This window comes from Heliconius melpomene, chromosome 7, assembly GCF_056956725.1.
Source record: "Heliconius melpomene rosina isolate 202511_hmr_F chromosome 7, ASM5695672v1, whole genome shotgun sequence".
Taxonomy (NCBI): domain Eukaryota; kingdom Metazoa; phylum Arthropoda; class Insecta; order Lepidoptera; family Nymphalidae; genus Heliconius; species Heliconius melpomene.
In genome coordinates this window covers 11,994,044-12,006,995 of record NC_140395.1, presented here as the reverse complement: position 1 = coordinate 12,006,995, position 12,952 = coordinate 11,994,044, and the positions used below count along the sequence as shown (strand labels likewise).

Below are 12,952 nucleotides of genomic sequence, written 5' to 3'. Positions count from 1 at the left end.
TTTGAACTTGTATCTTAGTTATATCTATGTAGATATTCAAGAAAATGCCTGTTACAAATAGTATTATTATTATTCTTACAATATATTTTTTTTATGTTTTAATTACTTGCAGTTCGTTTGGAGCCGTCGTGGCGTAGGGGCACAAACGTGTGACTATAACGCCACGGTCGTAGGTTCCAATCCCCTTGGCGGAATTAATTCATTATTATTTTAATTTGTTCGCTCTGGTACCAAGGCAAAAGCGTAGCTTTGAGTTCCGCCGTTCCGGAAAGTGGGGAATGGAGTGTCTAAACACTAGGTTTCCTCTGCCTACCCGGCTATATGGGAAATACAGCGTGAAGCTGAAAAAGTCATAATAAATAATCAGTGTACCACTAAAAACTATATAATTGAGCCCACAGTAAATGCAGGAAATACAGTGACATTTAAATTATAATCCATTTGCTAATTAATTTTCAAATTTAGGCGTTCAGCGAGATATCCGGTGTGATAACTCAGTACTACTCGGTGACAAACCTATCGCCGTACACCGAGTACGAGATGTACGTGATAGCTGTCAACAATATCGGCCGGGGACCGCCCTCTACACCCGCCGTGTTAACTACGGGCGAAACTGGTAAGATATGTGTTTTTTTTATATATATTTTAATCTTTTCTTTTCTGGAGCATGTTTCTATAATTCTATTTTTTAAATATTTTCTCTATAATTTTTCAGGGTTACTAATTGTTGATGATACAATTGCTAGTATTAATAGTAATTGGTATTTATTTGGCTGATATTTGAACGTTCAATTTTTTTAATTCGGACTAAATTTTATATAGGTTTTTTTATACTAAAAACTCCTAATATATTGTTACTAAATTAATTTACATAAATTATAAATAAAAATATTGTTCAATTTAAAAAAATATTATGCTAAGCAATTACGTAAGAAACAAGAAAACAATCTTCAACGTATTAAAAGGAAATAACTTCAGCTTCAATTTACTAAAATCATTTCACGACATCTATCATTTGCTTGGTTACATTTATTATTCGCTTGCGGTTTCGACATTTTTTTTATTTCAATTCAGTATGTAAGTTTTGTTTTACTCGTTCAGTTCTAAGGTTATTTTCATATTTCCATGCGAACGTATCACGCGTAACAACGAACGTCGCCGCTTTCTGTAAGTTCGCGTTTCTTATTTTATTGATGGGTTTCCTTTTGTTTTGCACTTTTCATTTGTTTTTCTATAGATTTTAGTGGTAGTGCGCCTTTTGTTTGGTTTGATTTTTCTATTCATGCACCATTCCCTTCTATATCGAATACCTTACAGATACACGTCTCGTCAGTTTCCGCTAAAGCACCGTGTGATGAGTGTTATATGTATACGTTGTTTTGATTTCTTTGAACTAACATTTTGAATTTTTAACGCTTCCTTCCAGTGGATTCACTTTATGGAGGTGCTAGTAAGTAATGACTTTTTATTACAAGTTTACATTTATTTTAAGATTTTCTTTCACGTCATTTTCTTGTGTTGAATAGTTATGAAATATACTTTTACAAAAAAATATATTTTATAATAATATTTATCTACGCTAAAAATATAATCTACCTAAGTAGCTAAGCCATATGTGAAATATTAAAATGGTAGTACCTATTCAATCTCGTATATTGCGGTCGTCAAGCAAGCATAATACTCTCGAGTCAGAAACAACGGCTTACGTACGAAAACTAAGATTTACATAATTCCATATAACATGTCTATCGTCTTTATACCTGTATTTTAGTTTCTACACTGAAATCCATCACTAAATTGTTATTTTCACCAGTTATACTAAGTTGAATATTATAAACTTTGTTGAATCTATAGTGTTATTTTTTATTACTTTATTTGTGCAACACAGTATATTACATATACTTAAACATATTTATACAAATAGCGCAAAAGACGGTGTTATGGCCAAGTAGCCATCTTCTCCATACAACTTTTAGATCAAGAAGCTGTCATACTTATGTTATTATGTTATTTAATTTTTTTTGGCATCACGTTGCCGTATGCCGCACTCAACAGGGTAGGCAAAAGTAACCTGTTGTGGCACACCGTTTTCCATTTTCCGCTGAGATTTGGAGGCATTGCGTGTTGAGTAGAGGAATTCAACGCTTTGCCTCGACACCAGAGGGAAGAAAATGAAGATATTAAATAGATATTTTTCTTGACTGGGAATAGAAGGCACCACCTGTCGCGTTTACTGTACCCCTGCGTCACAACCTTTCTCCAGTTATTTGAAATATTTGCTCATTAATTAAATAATTACAATATTCATATTACGGAAAGAAACTTCTGCATTCCATGGATTCTCCATGCAAGTACTTGCAATCTAAGTGTAGGTTTAAATGACTCCTATCAATATACCTGTGATAATTATGCTTTGAAAGCTTACTTGAGAAAACACTTATCTACCAATATTTTTATCAAATTAAACCTATTATTAATATGAGAGGGGTAATATCGTTTTTATATAGATAATATAAGACGCGCCGTCATAAACGCTAACATAAAATCTTGATGCTATATTAATTTACGATGAAGGTCATATCCCACATTACTTATTAGGTACTTAGGTATTATATTCTACCAATATAATGTTTATTTCTTCACTAGACCACCAAGAAATAAACATAATACATACATGTAACCACCGTCGCTCAGCGGCATTGTAAACACGACAGTTATGGGTTCGATTGCCACTCGTGGAAATCAACGTCTCAAAATTGAACGGAAAGTGGGCAACGGAGTGTCTTGACACTAGATTTCCACTTCATACTCCTCTATACAATATGGGATATGGTGTAAATATACATACAGATTTTTTCAGCTGGAAGTCCGAATTTGGTAACCGTATAAAAACAGACATTTCCTAACTATATTACAATTGCCTGATAATTGATTCCAAAATAAAAGTCTGCTAGATTTAAATATAAAACTATTTAAACTGTGGTTTTACGTAGGTGTTTTAAGTGAAAATTTACTTAAACCTTTTAGTTCGAACACTTTAGCTATCTATGGCTACGTGCTCAGGAAGTTAATGTTGTAAAAATACGCATAGTTGCTTCTCCACCTTATTAACTAGCTGATATATTTAATAGGATTCGAGTACGAACTTAGAAATAAAAGTAATGTTTTTAAATTAAAATATACGTAAATAAGTATTTTTTTAATTTTATTTCTAACATAACTACGGAAACGACGAATTTCTAAAGTGTTTATAAATTAATTAACTGTTTAATTAAACATACAATACAGAGAAGCTATCGCGTCCAATTTAGCATCGTAAAATATTAAATTTGACTTAAATTACCCGCGGTGTCACAAGACAGACATAATAAAAATGGCGCCTGATGAGATGATAATGAAAACGTCGCTAAAGGCAAATAAAATTGTTCCCACTGCTTTTTTCATCGTGAATTTACTTTACGTTTCTAATAAAAGAAAGTTCTGAGCCGACCCGAGTCCTGGTCTCAACGAGATTATAGCGTTTTAATATTACACCGTTTCCCAACTTTTATTGTTTCGCTGCTAAGTATTATAAACATCGGAGATCTCCGAATGACGTCTCGTCTCCCTTGTCAAGAAGACGCGATTACAAACACTTTTAAGACCTTACTTCCTTTTATATTTCATTGTTATTGTGTTCTCGGGAACCTATTTAATTGAGACGAAACGGACCCGACTTAATTCGATATTGCCATGTTCGAGCATTATTATGATTATAATAACTGCCTTTTAAATTCCCAGCCCAATATTGAACAATGAGCGCTACGTAAACCGATGGTTATTTTATTTGTGCTCGCCCCATTTCAATTATGGGGATAGAATTTTTATTACGTGTTTGCTTTTTATGTTGGGAATAAATGACAAATGATGTCATAACTTTTTTAACTGACTACGGAATAAAGAAGATATTTTAGAGGTTGTTGTGTTTTGTTCTCGAGTATAATACATGGAATAATTAATGGACGGCCTTTGACGATCGAAACAATATGGTGTTTACATTGATTGCATATAGAGTAGCCCTTTATGCTACATTTAATCCCATGATCCTAACATTAGCATAATCTCTTATCAAATATTTTAACGCTAAAAAAGTTACTTTCATCTATTATTATTTTTTAAAATAAAGAACTATTTAAATAAGCGTTTCTTTCTGCATTTAAATTCTCTTTGAGAACTAAAATAAACTTTAAAACACGAGCTGTTTTAAAATGCATATTAATATACTCATATATTATAGTACTAAGTTCAATTTGAAGAAATAACATTATTTTATCAAATTATGATACCATCTTCATCTTTGCCGAAGTTTATATTACAAGATTTGTTATACATTACTATATAATAGTAACATTCTAATTCTACAGAGCACGTCACACGCCTACACTCACTTACCCAATCATATTAGCCGCCTCTGTAAGTGTCATATTTCTCAGTCTATTTCGATGTGATATTTACATGTTTGTGGCTTGAGTGTATCTCATTAAGCCGTGTGAGCTCAGGCAAGATGTTGGCGCAAATGCCTAGATAATCGTCACCATCTTACGTAGTTAGTACGTTAAGCTACGCCTTAATGTCGCCGTATAATTATAATATTCGCTGCGTTTAGAATAACGTCGTGATTGTAGTATCAGTTTGTTAACATATCGACTTTTACGATATTCAGTTTATTGTGATTTTAAATAAGTGTCAGCTTCATAAATCACCATCATCATCATCATCAACAGCCATCTTTTGTCTAGTGTTGGACAAAGGCCTTCTCCAATTCTCGCCACCACACTCGATCCTCAGCTTTTCGGACCCATCCGCTTCCCGCCAACCTCTTTATGTCGTCGGCCCATCTGGCAGGGGGCTTCATAAATTCTTTTAAACAATTGATTGAAAACTCTCGCACACAGCAGCATAAGCAGAAGGAACCTAGCGTTAAGACGCTCGGTTTCCCACTTTCTGCCGAATTCTGGAGACATTGCGTGTTGAATGGAAGAACTCAACGCCGCTCTTTGCCTCGACTCCATATATATACTATTTTGAAAAAAAAAATTAAAAAATGGAGTATTGTCAGTCCTGAAGAATGTACCACTGGCTAAAAAAGCAATTTTATCGAGAAATACCGCCCTTTAATTACGCGGGAAATTTCATATAAATTGCAGCCAAAACGATGCATAAATGCTCATATCTCTTGAGTACATTAATTTTGGACGCTTGATTGATTCCGTTCTTTAAGGTACCATAGACATGAATATTTTATATTAGTTTCAGCTTGACACCTCTACGCAATTTTATGATACAGTGTGATGCTATAAGGGCTATAATTTCAGAATATAACGTATTTGTTAATTCCTTTATAATATCATAATATAATATATTTCGGCTTTCAAACAAATCTAAAATATTCTAAATAAATCATCACAACTGATGTTATTGTATAGTAAATTGGATATAATTTAACATATTCCACGAAATATAGTTACATTTAGGTACAACTAGTATGAAATAAAGTCATGAAACTCTAGATATAACATATTGTTATATTTAACACGCAGCGCCGCCATGTTATAAATTAACCTTCATTCGATTGTTATAATAAATAACAAGCCAACTTTAGTAATTATGCTAACAATGCGAGGCTTTAAACTTCAAATACATGGTCTCCTATAATTTAACCGTCGTCAAATTAAATTTTCCAGCAAACAAAAAGCTGTATTAATTTATATTTTAGTTCGTATAGTAGTTTTGTATTTATTTTACATTCGTAATGTGTGAAATATTCGTGACGGATAAGCAATATTAAATATCTTATAATTTAATAATCAACACGTACTAATAAATAAAATTGTTGATTTTGCTACTCAAATACTGCTACAATAGCTAACTTTGATGTTTTATATTTTTATTTATGAATGCAACAACAAAATAAGAAAATCCATAACATAAATCTCAGTTTGAAAGTTAAACTTCTAAATATATTTAGAAGTTTAAGTTAATTAGTTTAATTTTTAGTTTAAGTTTATTAATCTCCTTGAGTGGAGACCGCGGATGGGCAAGCGTAGACATCTAGCTCGATGGACCGACGACCTGAAGAAGGTTGCTGGCTTCGACTGGATGCGGAAGACGTAGGATCCGGAGCTTTGGCGCATCCTAGGAGAGGTCTTGATTTAACTTATGCTGAATTCAATTAGAGGCTGATGTGTTTGTAGATGCAGATTTACCATCTGCTACTGTCGTCTCGGGCTTCCCGAAGCATTGTTGAATAGGATAGGTAATTTGACAATAACTTAACTAAGACACAGACCGATTATGTATGTGAGGGTTCGATATTTGCTATATAATGATTTTAAAGAAAATCGAACCCAAATCTCGATGAAAAATTTTGCAAGTGACCAGATTTAATATCTTTAAAGTAAATTAAAGACTAAGACATTATTAAACATTTGGTATAATTGAGTACATGTAATGTGAGTCCAATGAATAATAACTTCCCGGTATGTTTTAGTTTTTCAGTCTACATAGACAAAACACTTCCCATGTGACTACAATAATTAGCATAACAGATAACGTGAAAACATTGCATAGAATTAAAGACTTTATTCATAAAATAAAGTCATAAAACATATTGATTCTAATAATAAATATACTCAACATAATGATTCTAAAAGATAATAGAAAATTTATATTAAAATAAAATTTACTAAACTCGAATACTTTTGATTGTTCGCAAACAATGAATTGAACGTGTCTTAAGACATTTACATTGGACATTTTGAGGAGTATCCATTCTGTTCTACACACAGTCAAGAGTAAACCTCGTGGTAAGGCAAACTTTAATGCTTTAATCCTTGGTTTAGTCTCCAGGAATATAAACACTAGACCATCTCTGCTCTGAGTTTACAGGGATTCCTAACAATATTTGTATTGGTTCTTGTAAATATGGAGTTTCCATTAGATGTGTGTGGGTAATCTTTTCATATTTTACAAAATTAATAAAGAGAATATAGTGATAAATCACTCGTTATATTTCATGTTATAATAAGAAATTCTCTGTTTTCAGAGACAAGTAGTTTGAAAATATATTTTCATACAAATTATAAAGTCTATACTTTGACGTATTATCGTATAAAATATTCTAAGAAATATGAAGACCTGAAGTCAGCGCGAATCGCTATTAAATGCACTTTAAAATGTTCTAAGAAATATAAAAATCTTATTAAAATGTGAATATAGTGTTCATTTCATATTTTATTTTACATTGTAAATATACATTATGAAAATTCCGACGCAGCGGGAACGAAAGCTGCAACCTCTTGGGTGTTGCGCCGTCGAAGCCAATTAGGCTATATGTAATATTTTCAACTTTTGCAAAATTTATTTTAGTCATAAATTTTAAAATTGTGTATTTGAATTTTTGTTAAATAAAGAATGCAGAGTTTCATAGTTTATTTTTATTGAACTATGGTTACTTAGAAACAAATATAGTTTCGAGCTTTGAAAAATTGTTTCACAGCTACAATAACAGTTCGATTCTTCGGTTTTGGTTTTTTAGTGTGATTGTTCTTTTTTTATTTCCTTATGCACACACGTTTACAGTTTTTATTGCGGCGTGTTCCACATCGTTTTACATGACTCACTATAAAGCACTTTGTAAAATTAGATGTTAAAAAATTATTCATTTTAAACAAAGAAGAGAAAACAGAGAGAGTGAGAGAGAGAATGAACGTAAAGTTTTTATAAGTTCTTTTTTTCTTTAGAACCTGGTTCAGCGCCTCGTAATGTCCAAGTTCGTCCGCTGAGCTCAAGCACCATGGTCATACAGTGGGATGAGCCTGAAACGCCAAATGGACAAGTAACTGTAAGTTATATATTCATATAAATACTATCATGTGTTTACAATAATATAGATTCCTTTGGTTTGTCCTTTCTTCCTGGTAAATATCTCTTTCATTTCTAACAAAGATTATATTAAAATGTTATTAATACTTATTTAAATTACTGTCTTTTCTATTTTATTAATTTTCGTAAACTATTTTTCTATATTTGTAGATGCATTAACTTAGGGAAGGAAATAAACTGTAAAGAATGTTATAACGTTACTTTTGTTTCAGGGATACAAAATTTACTACACTTCAGATCCATCACAACCGTTACAGTCTTGGCATTCTCAGATGGTAAGGCAGTATCGACTGCGCTATTAAAATTTTAAATACAAATGAATATAGTATTATTTATTTTTAACTTAGGAATTTGCGAAATAAATTCTATATTACAAGAAAAAATAATGCCCATTTCAATGTAATAAAAACTGTATAGACTGTTACAGTAATATTAATAACATAAATAAGTTATAATAACTGTATATGACTTAGTGGTTAGGTCGCTTGGGCGGTTTCCTAAAAGCGCGGGTTCGAGTCCTGTCTGCATAAATATTTTTCTACCCCTAGATTATCACAACTTCATATTCAAATTGTCCTTAAATAGTATTTAATAACATATTTTCCCCTACAGATGGACAACAACCACCTAACAACCATCAGCGAGCTGACGCCGCACACGGTGTACACGATACGCGTGCGAGCGTACACATCGGTCGGCCCCGGCCCCATATCTGCGCCCGTTCAGGTTAAGACACAGCAAGGTAAGGGAAATAGTATATTATTATAGTAATTTTAATATGAGGAACATTTTGCTTCTAGTGGGGAACCATCGCTTGTATAACCAGACACTTCCTCGACATGATTTTGTTTATTTGCCTAAAACAATTGTATTTAGGGGCGTTTTGGTTTTAAGAAAAAGTCGGAAGGTATAGTAACATTTGTCTTAGCCTGGTCTTAAATGTAAATAAGTACACTAAAATTGAAATAGGTATATGTATCAAAAATATAAGAAAATTGTTCAAAAAAGAAATTGTGATGTCCATTTTAAAGACAATCCGACAAATTAATTTGACCTTAAAATAAAAAACAGCACTACAAAATAAGTACAAATAATTCAACTCAATAACAACACAAAATTAATTTAACATAAGTAAATATACTGTCATAATGCCTTTCTGTTATAATATCTAATTAAAATAAATACACAATGCACCAGGCATTATGGACCCGTGCTATATTCGGGTCAAGTACTAGTATGATGTATGCCTGCACGACCGCAGCACGGCTAATTACTGTCATCGTTTGACATATAATTTGACGTTTCCTATGTTTGTGTTTGTGTTTAAAGTGATATAATAATGGAGAAATCATTACGTTTTCTTCTTAGTTGTTATTTGGACAAGACGCGGCGTTAAACTACGTTGTGTAACGGGAAATGTATCGAAAATTAGGCGGCATGTGGAGAACGGAGTGTTTTAACTCTATAAACTATTTTAAAAAACCTTTTAGAAAAAACTTTTCATATGAATATTCTAATGTAACAATATAATATGTAAACAACCGGTTTCACCGATCGAACTAACCTCAAGACCGAGAAGTCAATGCCTAAGCTAAGATGCACCTAGGCTTGCATTAGCAGGACACATGTATGTATACAGGTGTTCCTTAGAACTGTATAGTTCGACGTCCCTATATATGAAGAGCAGGCAGAGGGAACCTAGTGTAAAGACATTCCGTTGCCCATTTTCCGCCAAATTCTGGAGCTATTTACGTGTTAAGTGCGAAGAAATGATGTATACATAATTACAGTCGTCCCTACATTATTTGCCACAATAAATCAAAATCAATAGAGCATTAAAGGCATCAGGCAATATTTATTATATAATATTACAAAATTGAGATTTTTTAAAATTGAACGCGCTGTTTTTAAGTAGAGCTATCTGAGGTCAGAGTTACATAGGGCACTTAGAATGTGTCATACACAATTCATAATTATTTCTATTCGGCCACGCAGCCCCGCCCGTAGCTCCAGATAAAAACTAGATACAGCACAAATAGCGCTTTCGTGAAATAACATACGATAATTAACTCCTTTAACCCGCAAATGTGATATTCTATGTTTAAAAATATTTTCACCAATAACCTTCGTGTTTTATTAGTTTTTATGCAACATTCTAATATTGTTTTCGCTGAATTCTGGAGACATTACGTGTTGCGGAACTCAACACTATGCTTTCCCTCGTACGAAAGAACCAAATCCAAGACAGAGCCAGAATGAGGGTGAATGAAAGTATTAAATATTGGTTTTCACGAGTGCAGATCGAACCGACCAACTGTCGCGTTTTCAGACGCTCGTTTGTGCCTCTGCGCCACGATTGGTCTCATTTTTTAAGTTTTTTTTCAAGCGTCTTAAAAATTACATACATTAATCGTGTTTAAAACAATTTAATATCTGAAATATGTATATTACCATAAAAAAAATATTCACATTTAATAAAACTCAAATACAAAATTTTACATCAATTCCTTTACCACCAGGTGTACCATCACAACCCTCAAACTTAGTGGCAGTAGAAGCCGGAGAGACCTCGGTCACTCTCTCATGGAGAAGACCCACGCACGCCGGCGACAACATCGTGTCATACGAACTGTATTGGAACGACACCTACGCTAAGCAACATCACAGAAAGTAAGATTTGATGACCTATATTTATAGTTATTTATTCATGTTTGTAGGTACTTCATTTTCATTTAAAGTTTTTGCGTTGTCTAGACTTTTTTGATGTGGTTTTGCTTATCATAATATTTGACGCTGTTTAACGCTGTGTACTTTAAGGTTATTACAATGTGATATTTCTTATAATTTAAGTTTCTAGCTGAAAACGCGCCGGTTGTGGGTTCGATCCCGACTTGGACTTGAATTTTGGCACACATCACACAATATCTCGAAGATTGGGCGGAGAGTGGGGAACGATTAGACAGTCCTACTAATAGCCGAAATACAGTGTGAAACTAAACAAAAGAAATCTGTTTTTCATAATATCAAAACTCTTTTTTTCTTTTACTTTATGATATGTCTGAATTAAATTTGTGATGACATCCAGACGCATACCAATAACGGAGACGTACACCTTAAACGGCCTGTACCCGAACACGCTGTACTACATCTGGCTCGCGGCTCGCTCCCAGCGCGGCGAAGGCGCCACCACCCCGCCTATTGCAGTTCGAACTAAACAATATGGTATGTTACGAGGTCGTAAACTGTGATGGAGTTGTGTATGGTCTTGAGAGAGTGGAGAAATCGGGAGAGATTTTATTAATGTCTTGTTTAGTAGATATGATTGTTAGCACAAACAGCCAATTTATTCGGTATTAAACGCAATAGAATCTAGTCCTGATTAAGGTTGATGTAAGAAAGTATTGTGTGAACGTGTGGGTTTTCCAGGTAATTCGTAATGTAATATATTCACATTAAAGCACTTGCCCGGCACGCTGCCAGTAATATTCAGCACAAGCACCAAGTTTTATATCACAATAATATGTGTTTTGTAATTGTAAATGGACGATCGGTAACGTGTACGCATTCACTTAAACATTTATGCGTGCGCTGTACCGAGACGCCTAGTAGCTTTATGTCGTTCGTATGTTTTATATCCGGGGCGTCGCCTCGCATACGTTTCGTTTTAACTATTTACACAACGACACGAACAACATTCAAACATTATGGACGATCTATCCTCACGTATAAAAGAATACGAATGTGAACGCTTATATGTCGTTCGTGTCGTAATACATCTTAATGATCGCAATTTTCTTCCGACAGGAGTAACAGAATCAGACGTAGAGATATGTGGGCGAGCGGATTCTACATAGAAAATTTGTGCATGCTTTAATATTATTTTGGGGATTCTCCTCGTTTAATTTTATATTTGTTATTTTACATTTTGATTTGAGAGCACCATTCTTTTCGTTTACCAAACGGCATTCAGTGATTGCGTCGCTAGGGTCGGTCCCGCGGTGAGTGGGTGTGGGTCTGGGTTTGGTCGTTTGTTCATAATTGAGCCTGTGTAGTTCCCGGCGCTCCGCCCATGAACGTGTCGGCGACGGCGGTCTCACCGACGGCGGTGCGCGTCTCTTGGGCGCCGCCGCCAGCCGAGCAGGCGGGCGGCCGCATCGCCTACTACAAGCTGCTATGCGTGGAGGCGGGCCGCGGCGACTCGGAGGCCACCGTCGTCCGCCTCAACCAGACCAGCTTCGTGCTGGACGAGCTGCGCCGTTGGACCGAGTACCGCGTGTGGGTGCTGGCCGGCACCAGCGTGGGCGACGGGCCCGCCTCCTACCCCGTCACCGTGCGCACCCACGAAGACGGTACGTGTCTATATAATACCTGCTATGTCTTATAACGACTCAATTTTATTGTCAGTTTATCATTTATTTAATAGAATTGATAAACGAAACGTAAGCTTTCCATTTAAAGTTTTTTGCTAGACTAAAAGCATATTAATTGGAACAAATATTTTAAACGTAAATTAAACATTGCTATATAAAATTGGGTTATTATCGATTCACGAAAATATAATAATTTTTACATTGAACTGTCAGAGGATCGATGTCGGTGGAACGATGAGAACTTATCGGCGCGGAACAATTATAGCGACGCCGATCCGCTGACAGTTCTTTTATTATTGACATTAATACCATGAAATATTTCTCATTTTAATGAATCAATTGTTATGTTAAGGTGACCACTGTGGAGGGTAAAGGGTATTTTATAAAATCATCCATATCGGTGTTTAATAAATGATTCAATTTACTGAATTATACAGACAATATTGGATAATTTTATGATGTGATTTTATTGGTTCAACGCCGGCAAAATGGATATAATTTAGCTCGGTTAATGAATTTACCTAAATAATTGTAAGCAATTTTGCACCTCAAAATAGTCACAAATTATTTCCATTGCCGCCGTTATAATCTTGATATGCAAATGTTTGTTCATTCTGAATTGGTGGTGGGACCCTTTTAATAAATGACAGTATCGCAAA

General features: G+C 34.3%; 1 protein-coding gene across 4 annotated transcripts in view; it reads left to right on the top strand.

Annotated features, from left to right (window-relative positions):
* Lar (tyrosine-protein phosphatase Lar) overlaps nucleotides 1-12,952 on the top strand; it is a 284,959-nt gene that overhangs the window by 256,263 nt on the left and 15,744 nt on the right. For 2 of the 4 annotated variants that reach the window (XM_085188748.1, XM_085188746.1), the window contains 7 exons: nucleotides 466-616; nucleotides 1,427-1,450; nucleotides 7,782-7,882; nucleotides 8,136-8,198; nucleotides 8,536-8,665; nucleotides 10,443-10,593; nucleotides 11,009-11,145. In XM_085188748.1, the coding sequence (XP_085044874.1) occupies nucleotides 466-616; nucleotides 1,427-1,450; nucleotides 7,782-7,882; nucleotides 8,136-8,198; nucleotides 8,536-8,665; nucleotides 10,443-10,593; nucleotides 11,009-11,145 (757 nt within the window). Of the gene's footprint in view, nucleotides 1-465; nucleotides 617-1,426; nucleotides 1,451-7,781; nucleotides 7,883-8,135; nucleotides 8,199-8,535; nucleotides 8,666-10,442; nucleotides 10,594-11,008; nucleotides 11,146-11,975; nucleotides 12,273-12,952 lie in introns of all 4 variants that reach the window. The other 2 variants (XM_085188749.1, XM_085188747.1) reach the window with 2 other exon arrangements.